General features: G+C 39.1%; 1 protein-coding gene across 4 annotated transcripts in view; it reads left to right on the top strand.

The window, feature by feature from the left end:
- The first annotated feature begins 319 nt into the window (after positions 1-319).
- ercc6l2 (excision repair cross-complementation group 6 like 2) overlaps positions 320-16,706 on the top strand; it is a 19,613-nt gene continuing 3,226 nt past the window's right edge. The window contains exons 1-19 of one of the 4 annotated variants that reach the window (XM_015396122.1): positions 320-585; positions 1,164-1,575; positions 1,690-1,806; positions 1,933-2,126; positions 3,254-3,347; positions 3,566-3,633; positions 3,746-3,953; positions 4,079-4,219; positions 4,500-4,616; positions 4,730-4,849; positions 4,936-5,007; positions 6,364-6,509; positions 6,916-7,011; positions 7,131-7,230; positions 8,690-8,842; positions 9,415-9,498; positions 13,236-14,181; positions 14,262-14,416; positions 15,024-15,181. In XM_015396122.1, the coding sequence (XP_015251608.1) occupies positions 1,270-1,575; positions 1,690-1,806; positions 1,933-2,126; positions 3,254-3,347; positions 3,566-3,633; positions 3,746-3,953; positions 4,079-4,219; positions 4,500-4,616; positions 4,730-4,849; positions 4,936-5,007; positions 6,364-6,509; positions 6,916-7,011; positions 7,131-7,230; positions 8,690-8,842; positions 9,415-9,498; positions 13,236-14,181; positions 14,262-14,416; positions 15,024-15,181 (3,275 nt within the window). In that variant the 5' untranslated portion in view covers positions 320-585; positions 1,164-1,269. The other 3 variants (XM_015396130.1, XM_015396139.1, XM_015396147.1) reach the window with 3 other exon arrangements.

The raw sequence follows: 16,706 nt of genomic DNA, 5'->3' as shown, positions 1-16,706 counted from the left end.
CTAACTTAATAAGTTAGTAATATTCTGTTCAGATAATGGAGCGGAAAATTAAGACCACTTTAAAAGCGTCTCTCAGATAACTAACAGGTAAACGCAACTAATTTTGCTTTGTAAAGTGGAGCACTTTCGATAAATATATAAACTAATCTATATGTTTCTTTGAGAATATTAATTTTGACTAGCAAAAAGAAATAATAATTTTTGCACTAAATATATAGGTACGAATGGCGGTTAGCTAAAAAAATATTTTAAGATTATTTTAGTTCGTTGAAAATGTGTCGAAAGTGCACCGTGGTTTGCTAAAATAGATAAACACTGAAAAGCCGAGGAGGAGTTTCTTCCTGCTCTCTTCTTCTTCTCTATCGATTGTTTTTATTTGTCGTAAAAATGTACATTGAAACTGAGAACAAACTAAGGGTTGTGGGTTTAATATGAAAACACGTGTGTGAAGGAATCAACCGTTTCTCTAATGGAAAGTTTTTATGTGTCGATAATGTTTGCTAAGCTTACAGTACCATCTTTCTCAACCAGAAAAAAAGGAGTTTGGATAAATTCTGATGGTATCAACTTCTACTCGTGATAAAGGTTTGTGTAACATTTTGGTAGTATGTTGTTGTTTTCCAAACCTTAACAGAGCTTTATGTGTATGCAGCTGTGTTTTCAAAGCGATCTTGTAGATAAACCTGACGATTAGCTGCGATTTATAACCGCCAGTACTGAATAACCTCATTGTCATAGGATATTTAAAACAGTTTTTGAATTAAACAAAGGAAGTTATTCCTGAAAATTAACTTAAGGAAAGGATTGCTGTCATATGCTATCAACACCTTTGTTTATAGATGCTGGAGACCTGCCTGTTTTTCCAGTGTAGTCCTGTTTCTCTGACTGTGACTGGCTGGATGTGATCTCTTCATCCTCTGACATGCTGAACTGATAGTTGTCTGGCACACAGTCTTTGTCACACAATTAACAAAGTTGGGTCACAAATGGGTGTCTGCAAACATACCCAGTTTTCAACAGAGATAAACATTTGAAATATATAACTTCTTGTGTAACGACTCTATATGAGCTTAAGTTTTTGAATTCCATAACTAAAATCATTTAAATTCATTGGCATCCTTGTTTATAATCACACCTGCATGTGTATTTACTGTATGTTCCAGTGTGGCGGGAAGGTGATTGTTGTCTGGCTCCAAGTTTACATCATGGCATCTTCAGAGAAGCCACCATACAGAGACTGACTTCCGGCCAACAGACTAACGATACAGCATGGGTGACATTCAGGAAAGCACCCTAGGAGAAGAGGAGCAGGAGGCGAAAGGCACATCTGGGAAAAAACTTATTAACTCTGGGTCTAAGCAGTTGATACAGGAGAAACCAGTGTTCCCTGGCAGCAGCACCGACCCAATGCTTTCCATCCCTTTAGACCTGAGCAATGAAGACCGGGTCCCTTATACCATCAACAGATACTTAAGGGATTACCAGAGGGAAGGGATCAGGTTCATCTACAACAACTTCATGGCCTCCACTGGTTGTATTCTAGGAGATGACATGGGCCTTGGGAAAACTGTGCAGGTATAAGACTAAGGAAGCAGAATTATCTTAAAAATTGTCCAACTGAGGAAATTGGTTTACATAAATGTTGCTTTAATGGAGCTGTCTCTGTATTTTTTTCAATTCTTCTCATAGATCATAGGTTTTCTTGCTGCTCTGCTGCACAAAACCGGGACATGGGAGGACATAGAGAACAACAGGCCTCAGTTCCTGCAAACTCAGTTACCCTCCAATCAAATTAATCCCACTAAAGTGGGTACTGAAACATAGAACTACATCACATAGTTTCTCGAATACTTTCTGTATTCAATCATGTGCAGCAGATTAAAGTATTATCTTGTCATCAAGCTGATTAAAGTGTTGTGTGATCCCATCCAGGTGTTTCTGATTGTGGCCCCATTGTCAGTGCTTTATAACTGGAAGGATGAACTGAACACGTGGGGGTACTTCCAGTGTGTGGTGGTCCATGGACTCAGGAAAGAGGAGGAGCTTGCTCGCATCAAGAACGGTCGCATCGAGATCGCCCTCACCACCTACGAGACTCTGAGGCTCTGTTTGGATCAGTTCAATAAGTAATGAAAATCCACGGATACACACCTCTACTGCTGAATGACCCGTTAGATTAAGTTCAACAGACTCGGCCACAGTAGATTTGGCCATTAAAAAGGATACTGCATATGGGGAGTTAGTTGTTATCCACTAGCTCTGAGTTGCTGCAGCTCTTCCAGAGTTATTAACTGATAATATGACCAGTAACCTGGTCATATTTGTATACACAGTACTGAGAAAATGTGTTGAACAATCCTTTTTTTGTTTCCAGGAATCCAGATTTTCCTTGTCACTTTCAAAGTCTTGCGCTAATAGTTCTTTAGGTTTATTAAGAAAATATACTTAGCAATGGTATCTTAAGCCCTTTTGTCAATATTAAACAAATTGTGTCTTTGTTATGGATCTAATCAAGTTTTGTTTTGGATAACTTGGCTTTTGTTGTTACACATTTTGTTTTTTTTTTTTATAGACAATAAAAATGCTAAATATTAGCTGGAAACATGGGCAACTGTAGATGATTAACTAGGATAACTCCATCTCTTGGGCTCCATGTGTGATCTATTCTTTCTGTTAAAAAAAACATGGCCTTCATTTACTGATCACCTTTTGCTATTTGATATTTCCAAAAATTTTTGAAGATGGCCGACAATTTGTTGTTCTGTTTAGACTCATTGACTGAAAGCTAGTTTAACAGAGAGGGGAAAAGAAAACAGTAATCATAGACACTGAGAAGACTAAAAAGATCCCCAAAACTCAATGAAGACTAATTGAAAAGTTCAGAATGAATTTTGGCTTGTCGGAAGTCTAGTAAAACCAATATAAGATGTTTTAAAACATGATTATACAACACTATCATTCAGTTTTACAAGGTACTTTACAAACGGGTCCAAAGCATATGTTGCATAACAGACTCTACTTCAGCTTCTTATACTGACTTTCAGAATCACTGCAAGTTACATCAGCCATCCAGCTTTAATCGTTGATTTTGTAGAATCTTCGCCACACAGAGCTTTCTCAATTTAATTTTAAGAGAGAGAAATGTGTACAGTAGTGCTGAAACAATTAGTAGATATTGTGATTAATAGATTATTGAAATAATCATCAATTAAATAATCAATTAATCGTTAACTGTTTATGACCCTCTGCACAGAATTGACTGGTTTGGAGTGATTGTTGATGAGGTCCACAAGATAAAAAACCCAAACTCCCAGATAACTCAGGCTATGAAGCAGCTGAGATGTAAGGTGAGAGTTGTTGTTTTTGCTTATTCAACAAAAAAACAAAATCAGATATTTCATTTGTTATTTGTCTGTGTTTAAATAATTCATAATAATTGTTGAAGGTTTTAGAAGTATTATTTAAAAACCTCAGTCATGCTAAAGGTTTTCAGGCAGAATTACAACAGCTGTGTCGATAGTGTGTTTGTAACTAACATGTAATTTCTACCATTTTCTTCCATCAGAACAGAATAGGTCTCACTGGGACCATCTTGCAGAACAATCTGGAAGAGCTGTGGTGTGTCATGGATTGGTGGGTTATCATTCTCCATGATAATGTTGAGTAATGTACAGCAGTCATTTTCTTGTTTAGCCTTTGTTTGTAGTATTGATGTAATATTATTGTTAATTATTTTTCCATTTAGGGCCAAACCAGGGTGTCTTGGCAGCTTGGGACATTTCAAGAACAGATTTTCAGACCCCATTGAACAGGCGCAGAGGCACAGTGCAACCAAACGGGCCCTGGCTACAGGAAGAAAGACGATCAGAGCCCTGGTCAGGCAGATTTCTCCTTTTTTCCTCAGGAGAACTAAAGCACTCATCAGAGAGCAGCTGCCAAAGAAGGATGACAGAGTAAGGCTGGAGACCTTGAGTGCCTCAAACATCATCTGCATCTGTTGGATCTTTAGTTTGATTTTCTTCTCTGTTTGTAAAAATGATGGTGCCTTACCGAAGCTGTTGGTTGTGCTTCAACCCAGGTAGTGTACTGCTCTCTGACAGACTTTCAGCAGACCGTGTATCAGGCCGTGCTGGACACTGAGGATGTGACGTTAATGCTAAGATCTTCAGAGAAATGCGACTGCCAAAGTGGACGCACCCGAAGGAGCTGCTGCTATAAAGTTAGTTTTTTTATTTTCCTCTCCAAATTAGTATTTTTGTAAAGTTAAAGGTATAAAAAAAAAACTAAATAACCAAAATGAAATCAGAGAAGGTGTTTTTATTATTTTGCACACCATCCTGCTGAGCTCATTAGGTTCAACATTTCCTTTCATAGAAGTTTAAATATTGCAAACTCCCTCAACCTTAATCAGTAATTAAATCATCAGTATGTTGATCAATAAGTTAGGAGAGAAGTGGCTATTTGACTAAATCTGAAATGACTCTTTGATCTTTTTCTAGACAAACTCTGAGGGTGTTTGTGTAAAGAAACTCTACTTCACCTACTTGGCCATATTGAGGAAGGTTGCCAATCATGCAGCACTCCTTCAGTCTACTTCAAGCACCAGCAAGAAACAGGTAAACTACTTGGTTTTCCATTCTTGATTTATGTATGTTTATTCCAACGTCTACATCTTAAATTCTTATCTTTCTAATGTTGCTAATTAAAATCGTGAATTCATATCTTTTAGGAAAGGTATGTGAGTTCTGTTTGTGCAAAGGTTTTCCAGAAGTTTCCAGACTTTGTGCAGAGATGCAAAAATGAAGCCTTTGAGGCTCTTTCAGACCCGATGTACAGTGGAAAGATGAAGGTGCCACGTTAAGTTATAAACATGCTCATATAGTCTTCATTTAATGTCCCAGATTTGCCATTTTACAAGTGTTTGTTTTCTTTTAGGTTTTGCAGAAGCTTCTTAACTACTATTTGCCAAAGAAGGACAAAGTGCTCATCTTTTCCCTGTCGACCAGGGTGAGAATTGTTCTTGAATGTTGATTTGTACTTTGATCCTTTACATATTTTCAGTGCTTATGAATATCCTTTTTTATCCTGACCTCTCTAAATGCAATCTGTTTTCTGCCCCATTTTGCCTGATGTTGAAAAGCTGCTTAATAAAAATGCACTACTGGATACAGGGTTTTTTCTCTCACTTACACAAATATTGGGGGGAGTGTTGGCCTAGTGCTTAAAGCAGTGCTCTTGTACTCTGAGAAGGTTGCAAGTACCGGGTTCGATCCCGACAGCCTCCACTCTGGGCCCCTGAGCAAGACCCCTTATCCCACAATGCTCCCCAGACACCAAACAATGGCAGCCCGCTGCTCCCTAAAGGGGATGGGTTAAATGCAGAGAGTTCATTTCTCCATTGTGAGATCAAAAAAGTTCGATTTCTATCCTTTTCTTTTCTACTCATCAGCAGCATTCAAGTTTATACAGCTTGGAGTTGAAAAGTATGCATAAAACGTATCCTATGGTCAAACAATACAACTTTTCTACTAGTTTTGTGCATATTAAAGGCATTTTTTCTGAAAAAAAAAAGTGAACAGTTTGCTCTTGGTTTATAGAATATAATAAGAGCACAGTTTGCATTTTTATTTGAAAATAAAAAAGAAATTAGATTTATTATATCAGCTGCTATTTAAGATCATATGGTGTCTGATTTTTCATTCTGGAAAAAGCAAAGAAGTGGGATGGATGTGAGGTCTTATTTGTTTTTCCATTGCTGCTGTTAGAAATAGATAAATTGCAGGAATTCTCCTCTTCATGTTGGGACATAATTTAATTCTACCCACATGCTGTTTTTTTTTTTTTTTTGTTCCCTAGCAAACCACAATGCTCGTTTGAACCCTTGTGTTCTGCTGCATTGCCTCTGCTGTGAGATAACAACTAGTGTACAGTAATAAGAAGCTGGAATAACTGTTTTCTCATGATGTATTTTGGATTTCTGAGCATACCTTTGGGGGTTTGACAGTGATTTAGATTGTTATGGATAACTAGACTCAATCCAATGGCTGCTGTCACTTGATACCATCCAATAATATTTGTGGCTTTTATGAGGTCATATTTTTCTAAACCCGAGTTTTACTTCTTTGGGAAAAAAGAGTTCATAAAGGTTACAGCATTGGATTACCCTATAGTTTACATATAAATATACAGTCTGACTTCCTAATGCTAGCCTTTGAATATTGCTTCACATAATATTTGCTTATGCAGGGTCTTGATTTGAACTCATATAAGCTCTTCAACTTTTTAATAAGTTGTATTCACATCATGTAAAATTCCTTTTTGCTCTTTTAATTGTCCTATTAAAATGCTTACATGTCCTTTCAGCTTTTAGACATCCTGGAGAGTTACTGCATGGCAGAAGGACTGGATTTTAGTCGTCTTGATGGAACCACCAAATCCAGAGAAAGACTCCAGATTGTAAAAGACTTCAACAGCTCTTCTCACATCAATCTATGCCTGGTTTCTACCATGTTAGTTGGAAATTTATACGGATAAGTATTTGAAACATCTTGTGATATAGATCAAATATTTTCTCTTGTTTATTAATTATAAATGATTAGGAAAATGGGTTTTTATATTGGAATGTTTTAAACATTCTTCTTCCAAAAATATGTAAAAAGCATTAACTAAATGTGGAATTGGTGCTCTACACAAAGTTCATCCTAAAGGAAAAGAGTATAAAAAGGTCTCCATGCTGAGTTTGCATTTGTCAAATAGATTTATTATGCAGTTGGCTGAGTAAGAAGGAAGAAGTCAGCTGTTTCAAAATGCTCTTGTTTTGTTCAAAATTAGGAATGTTGAGTGTTATATATTTGATTTTATGATTTTAACAATTCAAGGTATTCATGTTCCAAAATATATTTGCTTTTCCTTTAGGGCGGGTGGTCTTGGTCTTAACTTTGTTGGTGCTAATGTTGTTGTCCTGTTTGACCCCACCTGGAACCCTGCCAATGATCTTCAGGCTATCGATAGGTAGCTGTTGTGTCAGATTACTTCCTGCCTTTTTTTTTTGTTTTTTTTTTTGTTTTTGCAGTATTGCACACTTTGATGCAATTGAAGTTATGCTTATTTTTGCTTGTTTGTCTCTGCAGGGCGTATCGTATCGGTCAATGGAGGGATGTTACTGTTCTCAGGCTGATCTCCCTTGGGACTGTAGAGGAGGTTATCTACCTCAGACAAGTTTACAAACAGGTACCAATTGTAATGTGGTCTTTAAAATATTTCTTTTTTCATTATCAGCTTATACAAAAGCTGAAATGTAGTATTTATTTTGTGGGGGGAAATTTGATGTTTTATTTTTTTCATCATATCACATAGCCTGTAAATTTGTGTCTGATATTTGTTTCAGTTTTCGATTTGTTTTATTTGCTTCTATAACCCCATAATTACATTAAATGTAAAAGAGTTTAGGCGTATAAATACTGTACTTAAAGGAGAAGTTCGGTTTTTTACACTTTAAGCCCATTTTCTGTAGTGTCCAGGATGAAATCGAATGATCGACACCAAAAGTTTGACAATTGGTCCTGTCTCTGCTTTTTGGCTCATTTAGAATCCCCCCCTGGCTGCTTTAGAATGGCTTTCATAGAGCATGTCCGATAATGTCCTTAAAACAACCTTAAACGTTCTTTTTTTAAAATATGCTACTCACCGGGTCGTCAGCGCTGTTCAATGACGTTCCAAAAAAAGTTTCGTGAAGAAAAAACGTTCCTGTAGTGTTTTATTTAGCATTTTGTAAATCCCATTGAGTTCTGTAGGAATAGTCAATATTCCGCTGCCACCGGAAACGGAAATGGGGCCTGTTTACACAGTTGTAGTCTTTTCGCTTCACTCTGTGTACTCCGACGTCGAGAATCAAGAATCCACCTTTCGTATTCCATTTTCAGAGTTTTTTAAAGTGTTTAACAGAGACGTTAGCATCTCGACGTCGGAGTACGCAGAGTGAAGCGAAAAGACTACAACTGTGTAAACAGGCCCCATTTCCGTTTCCGGTGGCAGGGGAATATTGACTATTCCAACAGAACTCAATGGGATTTACAAAATGCTAAATAAAACACTACAGGAACGTTTTTTCTTTACGAAACTTTTTTTGGAACATCATTGAACAGCGCTGACGACCCGGTGAGTAGCATATTTAAAAAAAAGAACGTTTAAGGTTGTTTTAAGGACATTATCGGACATGCTCTATGAAAGCCATTCTGAAGCAGCCAGGGGGTGATTCTAAATGAGCCAAAAAGCAGAGACAGGAGCAATTGTCAAACTTTTGGTGTCGATCATTCGATTTCATCCTGGACACTACAGAAAATGGGCTTAAAGTGTAAAAAACCGAACTTCTCCTTTAATACAATGCTTTTGTTGAATTGTTTTGCAATTATTTGTTTTAAGCTACATCTGGTTATTTCATGATTTTAATAAAAAGAGCAGAGAACATAAACTGAATCTGCAAATTAATGGCATTCTAAGGGTAATTGCTAATTTACCCTTAGAAAATAGAGGGACGCTTTTACAACTTAATCTTACAGTATCCAGTATTTGTTTGGAGAAATTTATTTTTTAAGATGACTGAACATATATTAGCTTGTCTTTTTGAAATATTTTATATCTCTATGACTCTTAGTGATGTTTTTGTTGTTGTTTCTGTTTCCCTCAACAGCAGCTGCAGTGTTCGGTGGTTGGCAAAGAGAGCGCCAGGCGGTATTTTGAGGCAGTTCAGGGAAACTGTGACCATAAAGGGGAACTGTTTGGACTCAAAAATCTCTTCAGGCTGCAGATAGAAGGGACATGTCTCACCCGCAGGATATTAGAGGTTAAACAATCAACACACCTTTGTCTCTTGAATAAGGACAGGTTTGATTACTGTGCTATATTGGACAAGCCTCATAGTGACACTGTTCATATAAATGTATTCTCAATTTACATTTTGATCTCAGTTTGCTTCGATAAGACAATATTTCTTGGATTTATTTATTGTTCGCTAGACAGATTTTTTCTCAGGGTTTCCAAAGGTTGGTTTAGAGATTATCTTTAAGCATTTTATTCCAGTTCCAGTTATCCAGGAAAATCACATTATGGAAATATCATTATGATGTGGTAATAATTTTGCTTTTATACCAATGAGTCTTTTAGGTTATAATCTTTTGTAGTTTGGTCAAAACAAGTGCAGGCTTATTAAAACTATTAAGCCTAATGAAAACAAAAAAAAAAAAATAAAGGAAAAAAAAAAACATTTAAACTTGATTTACATTTGACTCAGTTGAAGAAAAAGTAAAGTATGAGGAGTCAAAAAAATTCTGCAAATAAAGTTTTAGATTTTAAGTTTGCTTTAGAATTGAATTTTCATTCTGAATGTGCTGATGAATGCATGTATTGTCCTCTCAGCGAGAGGGACGAGTGGAGGCTGGTGTCATAACAACACAAACACACAAACAAGCCGAGAAAGAGATCAAGGAGAGCAAAAACGAGGTGAGTAACTTTTTTATTCTCATGGCTGCTCATCTTTTCCCGGTCCTATTTCTCACTGGCCCACTCTCCCTCTAATTCTCATGGGAAAAAGTACATTTTCCAAACAAGATCATTTGTCTTCTGGTTAAAACAAAGCAGAGATTCAATGGCTGTAAAATAAATAAATACAGTGAATAATGAAATAAATAATTCTTACAGCTTTATTGTGGGAAAACTGAAGCCGTTCTCCTTTTGTGGCCAGATCATAACCCCTTTCTCCGTCCGTTACCAACCTGTGGGTCAAATTCGACCCCCATCTATCATTTGAATATCACATCCACCAACTATCTGAGACAGCCTATCTAAAGAATATAGCCAAACTTCGTCCCTCCCTCTCTCTGGCTGATGCAGAGAAGATGTTCCTCCCCTTTTTATGCTCCTTGCCGGACTACTGTGATGCGATTCATGTTGGGATCCCTGGCAGGATCCTCCAGAGGCTCCAGACTATTCAGAACAGTGCTCTCAATCCTGACAAGGAGACAAGTATCATCATATCACCTCTATCCTCCATTCTCTTCAATGGATTAGTGTAGTGAGGTGTTCGTGGACAAATCCTGCTGTTGAAGCAGAGCAACAAGTGTCTATAGGCCAATTTACCAGAACCTCACGCACTGCGCATGTGCAAAGAAGGGACTTCTTCCTTCCAGATTGATGAGTCCGACAGCAGCATCTCTCTGCGCTGATCCCAATGCGTTTTTTTTGGACGTGCAGTGTGAGCAGGTAGATCGCATCAGAGCATTGGGTTGTACAGCGTGAGCTTTAAACCCTGCTATTTCATTGTACAGTGTGAGCTGTAGCTGAGTAAAATGATTAAAAATATTGTACAGTGTATGCCTGGCCTGAAGGAACTCCCTTAACCTCCCAGAAGCAGCAGAAACCAACACCAATCTGCTAAGTGCCCCCAGAACAAAGCTGGGGACAGTGGTAGACGGAGTATTTCAGTGCTTAGACTTAGACAACATTTATTGCAGTTGTACAATAGTTTTGTACAGCTTTCATGAAATTTCCAATTCTTAAAGTTCAGTAGTGATCAAATGTAAACATTTGGGAGAAAAAACATGGTGCAAAAAAATGCATCGATATGGAAGTTCAGAGCATTAAATATATATATGGTGCAATTATGCAGTGTTTTGATTTGGTGGAGTCTGTAACACGATTTAGAGTTTTCTCAACATTCAGCTGTCTGATGGCAGTGTGGAAGAAGCTGTTTTGGAATCTGCTGGACCTGTATTGAATGCTGCGAAGTCTCTTCCCAGAGGGTAGCAGGAAGAACAGTCCATGGTGGGAGTGTGAGGGGTCATTTAGGATGTTATGGGCTCAGGCAGCGCTGGGATGAAATGTCTTTTATCGAGGGAAGAGGAGCCCTGATGATCCTCTCTGCTGCTCTCACCAGTGTTCTCACTTTCTTCCAGTCTGAGGTGCTGCAGCCTCCACACCACACAGTGAGACAGCTGGTCAGAACGCTCTCTATGGTGCTGCTTTAGAAGATGGTGAGGATGGGTGGGCGTAGACGGTCGCCCCTCATCCTCTGCAGGAAGTACATGTAGAGGATGTGCCCTTTTGACCAGTTAGCAGAGAGGTGGTCACAGTCCAGGTGAGGTTGTCTGATGTGCATCCCCAGGAATTTGGTGCTGTTGACCACCTCTACAGCTGAGCTGTTGAGGAGCAGTAGAGAGTGGTTAGGCCGGTTCTTCTTGAAGTCAGCAATGATCTCCTTCGACTTCTCCACGTTCAGGATCGGGCTGTTATCTCTGCACCAGCCCACCAGATGCTCTACCTCCTCTCTGTAGTCCTGCTTGTTGAAGTCTCTGATGTGGCCCACCACTGTGGTGTCAGCTGCAAACTTCAGGATGTGATTGGTGGTGAACCTGGGGACGCAGTCATATGTCATCGGGGTGAACAGCAGGGGGCTCAGGACGCAGCCTTGATGGGAGCATGTCTTAGACTGATGACAGAGGTGTTCTGTCCGACTCGGACTGACTGAGGCCTGTCTGTGAGGAAATCTAGCAGCCTATTGCAGAGGGGTGTATTAAAGCCCAGCTGTTCCAGTTTGCCCATCAGATGTTGTTGGATGATGGTGTTGAAAGCTGAACTGAAGTCCAGGAACAGCATCCACACATTGATGTTCTCCTCCTCCAGGNGAGTGGTTAGGCCGGTTCTTCTTGAAGTCAGCAATGATCTCCTTCGACTTCTCCACGTTCAGGATCGGGCTGTTATCTCTGCACCAGCCCACCAGATGCTCTACCTCCTCTCTGTAGTCCTGCTTGTTGAAGTCTCTGATGTGGCCCACCACTGTGGTGTCAGCTGCAAACTTCAGGATGTGATTGGTGGTGAACCTGGGGACGCAGTCATATGTCATCGGGGTGAACAGCAGGGGGCTCAGGACGCAGCCTTGATGGGAGCATGTCTTAGACTGATGACAGAGGTGTTCTGTCCGACTCGGACTGACTGAGGCCTGTCTGTGAGGAAATCTAGCAGCCTATTGCAGAGGGGTGTATTAAAGCCCAGCTGTTCCAGTTTGCCCATCAGATGTTGTTGGATGATGGTGTTGAAGGCTGAACTGAAGTCCAGGAACAGCATCCACACATTGATGTTCTCCTCCTCCAGGTGTGCTAGGCTCAGGTGGAGAGCAGAGGAGATGGCGCCCTCAGTGGAGCGGTTTCATCTGTAGATGAACTCCACAGATGTGGAATGCCCTCCCAGCCTACCCCAGACCTCCCCAATCAGTTAAATCTTTAAAAAAAAACAACTTTCTTATTCACAAAAGCGTATCAATTATATTTTATAAGATCTTATTTTGTTTTACTGTTATTCCTTTGAAATAGTTTTTATCTGACACCATCTGCTTTTATCTGTTTTCCATTTTAGCACTTTGAGATCTGTTTTAACAAATATAAAGTGCCTTATAAATAAAAGGTATTATTATGAAGGAAATGCTGTAGACAAAGTCTGGAATCAGGTTTACTTCCTTCCTGTCTGCATAAGTATGAGAAAAGAAATTAAACAGTGTATTTTCGAAATGTTTTGACCTTATCACATAATTGATATATCTTCATTGATTCTGTCATCCATCCATACTATGTCTGTGCATTCCTTTGTCCTCCTTTGACTTCCCATCCTGAACCACACCATAAAACCTAGATTTATTGTGTGCTTCTTTTTATCCAAGGTGGAAAAATGTCCTCATCAGAACCAGGTATGCAGGACATTTAAATCTGGAAAAGTCTAGTTTTTATGTTAAAACTGTGTAGAAACTCACTGAAACAATCTTTAAACACACAGGGTACAACTATTAATGGCTTAAGAATATCAGTATGAGGCCAAGTGAGAGTGAATTACACATGGATGGATTGGTCATAGAAAAATTACAATCAATCCTTTTAATTCTTGTCACCAAAGTATGAGGTCTGTTTATGCCTTGAATTGGTTAAAGCAGCTGGTTTTAATACTTTTGACCTCATACTATTCTTCCTATAACATCACTAAGTAGAGCTATTGTCATATTGGTGTTTATTATGATCTGTTGTTGAAAAATATTATTTTTAAAAATGACACAGATGGGTTTATTTCAAATATGTAACAAAGAAAAAATGTTACACCTTGTTTGCTTTTTATTTATCTATTGATCAATTGCTATTACACCCTGTTTTTTGAGTTATGTTTTTTCCTGCATGTAAATTTCTGCTGTTTTTTATTAGGAACATGAAGATTTACCCAAAGAGGGTACACCATCAGATGATGAAGAGCATGCAGCGAACATTTATGTCTCAAAAATCCCAAAAGGCGTGCTAGATTTCAGCAGTGGGAGTGAAACTGATGAGGAGCTGCAGGGGCTAAAGAGAAAGGCGTCAAATTCAAGCGCAGGCCATGGCAGCAGGAGCGGGAAAGCTGCAAATGGACCCATTCCGATGAGTCTCCTACAACATGGTTTCTCCAAAGTTCTTGAAACAGTCAAGAAAAGACAACAGTTAAAGGAAGGGAACTCTACTTCCTCTGATGAAGGCAGTGCCTTTGAGGAAGATGCAGAAGATCAAAAGATAGGGGAAACCTCCACAGGCATCTGCACAACTTCCTGTAAAGCAAATGGTGCTGCTTGCCTCCCTGAATCTGAAACAAAATCCAAAGACGAAGCCATTGGCTCAGACAGAAGAGGCAGAGATGATGGACACAAAATGTTATCCTCAAAAAAGGAAGACTATGTTTTAAGCCGGAGACAGGGCCTGAAACGATTGATGGATACAGATATTGCAGTGGATGAGGAGAGTGATGGAAATTCCTCCCCAGAAAACAGAAATGCCAATAAGTTCAAAACTAGAAATCCAAATGTGCACTTCTTTGAAAGATGCTCAGATGAATCTGAGGATTTAGACCTAGAGACAGAAAAATGGTCCAAAAACAAAAAAGGAGATGCAGGCAGGGGAAAGCCAGGCCACAGCATTCGAAGACAGAGGGCAAGTGCAAGGGACAAGGCAAGATCCAAGCAGAGAGAGGAGATAGAATCTTTCACTTCTTCAGAGGACGAGTGTGCGACTCCTGCAACCAATGTAACAAGGAGAAGAACAGGGAGGTCAGAAGCTGGGTCATTTACAAGTCTGCGAAGTCCAACACATCGGACATCTGAGGAACCCATAGACAGTGTATTAGGTGAGAGCAACATTTCTAGAATATTAAGTATAAATAATCAGAATCCTAATAATAATGCTGAATTTTTTTTTTATCTAAAGGGGGCGTGCAAGAGGTGGCGTATATGCATTCTAACCAGCGGGTTGTGGGTGGAAGCAAAGCCGAGGAACTAATCAGCAGAGCTGCGGTGCGGGACGTGTTTGAACGCAAAATGTACTCACAACTTCCAGCCAATAACCTGCTAGATACCCTGGAGGTGTGTAGAACATACAAAAACAAAGCTGTGATTAAATATGTGTGCTACTTCCTCAATCCAGAATACACCTTATTTCCAGATCATGTGATACGTCGCCCAGTCGCACAAATTTTTATGTAAACAAGCGTTCATTTTTTTAAAGGGAATACAGGGAAAACATGAAGCATTCATTTTCCATTTTAAAACGTCACTGCAGTGATATCAGTCCCTTTATCTTTTAAGTGTTAGGGGCTGACCTGTAAAAACGGACTGCAATTGTGTATTTATTTGCATTTTTATCTGCTTTGCCTCTTCCAATGTCACAGATAATTATGAGGTAGAAAAATGTATTGATTTATTATTAACTTTGCATTTTTTATTATTTTTTTTTATTTGTGGAGGCCACGCTTTATGCTTCATTTGATACAAAATGGTAGTACAAATACTAAAAGTACATGTCTGACAAAAGCCCCTTTTCCACTGAAAGTCCTGGGATTTACCCACGTAATAGAAATCCCGGATAATTTATCACCAAGATTTCCTATTATTCTGGAAGCCCCGCAACAATCAGCCTGAAGGCAACTACACTACAACATTTTAAATGTGTCCCTTTTTTTTACTGTTTCAGAGCCTCCCAGCAAGCTTTCCAGCCACTCAGCCTTCCTCTGGTCCCGTCCAGCTGCAGAGGCCCAGTGTGGATCATCCAGTAGTCTTCTCAAATAGGAGCATCCACCACACTGACTGTACTACTGTCATTATCGGAGATTCTCCGAAAGCTGTGTGCAGGTATTTAAAAACTGTTGCTGTTATTTGACAGGAAAAAAATGGGACAGTAATAAAGACAAACAAGAATAATTTGTAGATTGCACATTTTGAAAACAAGTGCTACAAATAATGGTTGTAGAAAAATATTATTTTTAAAGTTGTATTTACAAAAGAATAAAAGAATAAAATAAAAAAAGTGAGGAGCAAGGTGTGAAGAAACAAGGAAATGGGTGGGATTGAAAGAAGAAAGGAATTCCTGGCAATGAAGGGAAGAAGGCCAACAATCACCGTAGAAGCGCTGCTGAATCCCCCCACCTGGAACTTAATAACTGATTATGTGTGTCTGCAGAAGGAGGCCACCTCTGAGATTTCCCTTCTACCTATTTCCCGGCATCATGCTAAAGATTACCCAGTTTTGATTAGGCTCAACACTGCCGGAGTTTCCCCCTTTGCAACCGCAGCCCTCCTTGGACTGACCAAAAAATTATCGCCTTAGGTCTTTATGAATACTCACCCCCGTGTCTAGTGTGCACACACATATCTCTCTGTTCTGCTATCCTTACTGGGACTTTTGCATGACTTCAATTCATTTATGTCCTAACCTAGACCCTTACCATAACCATTACAGCTGCATACCTAACTCTAAACCTAACCTCAGTTTAATTCAATTCAGTTTATTTATATAGCGCCATTTCACAACACGTCAATTCAAGGCACTTTAAATTCACCGCACTTCACACCTACTCTGCTCCTGCAGAGTAGGTGTGAAGACTCCAAAGTTAAATTTGGATATGAATATGTGATATATCTATCTTCAATCCCCCTGAGTCAATATGTTGTAAAATTCTCCCCCACTGCAATTACAGCTGCAAATCAATTGGAGTTGTGTCTTTAAATACTTTTTTCATCTAAAAATTATGAAAGGGGCCTCACTCAAAATCAGTTTCAACATTATGCCATGAAAACACAGTTTGATCTACGTCTGGACTCTGACTAGGTAATTCTAACACTTGGATATTCTTCAGTCTAAACTATTGCTTTTTAGCATTAAAGGCCAGAACACACCAATATCCATCAGGAAACAAATTAATCTAGGAGGAGAAAAAACATATAGTAAAAAAGTGATCATCTTTGAGCCTCACAAAAAACGAAATAACGAGGGGAGACAGAGCAAGTAAGCACAGCGTATCTCTCTCACCTCTTTATGGAAAAAAAGAAATAAAAACTTTAATAAACTTTACGGATCTCCCTCTGAGAATTACGTTTCACTGCGTCAGTCAGCATAGACGTAGACTTAGATCTCATTAGGTTTTTAATATAGGTATATATTAGCCTGACGTAGTCCTACTTAATTCTAGTCAGAATATGAGTCTGATACTGCTCCATAGAGCTGTGATTATGGGGCGTGTTTTGAACGAACCAGGAAAAAAAATGCCTCTGCACTCAACTGGATAGACCTACAACCAATAAGAGCAACGGAGTGCGTGACGTATGTTAAGCGAGGCAAAGTTGTTGTCCACAAAAATCTAAGCGTGCAGCTGCACGC

The sequence above is a fragment of the Cyprinodon variegatus genome, unplaced genomic scaffold (assembly GCF_000732505.1).
Source record: "Cyprinodon variegatus isolate N-32 unplaced genomic scaffold, C_variegatus-1.0 Scaffold26, whole genome shotgun sequence".
In the NCBI taxonomy this organism is placed as follows: domain Eukaryota; kingdom Metazoa; phylum Chordata; class Actinopteri; order Cyprinodontiformes; family Cyprinodontidae; genus Cyprinodon; species Cyprinodon variegatus.
The sequence above is the reverse complement of the archived record's forward strand: the minus strand, read 5'-3'. Positions and strand labels throughout refer to the sequence as shown.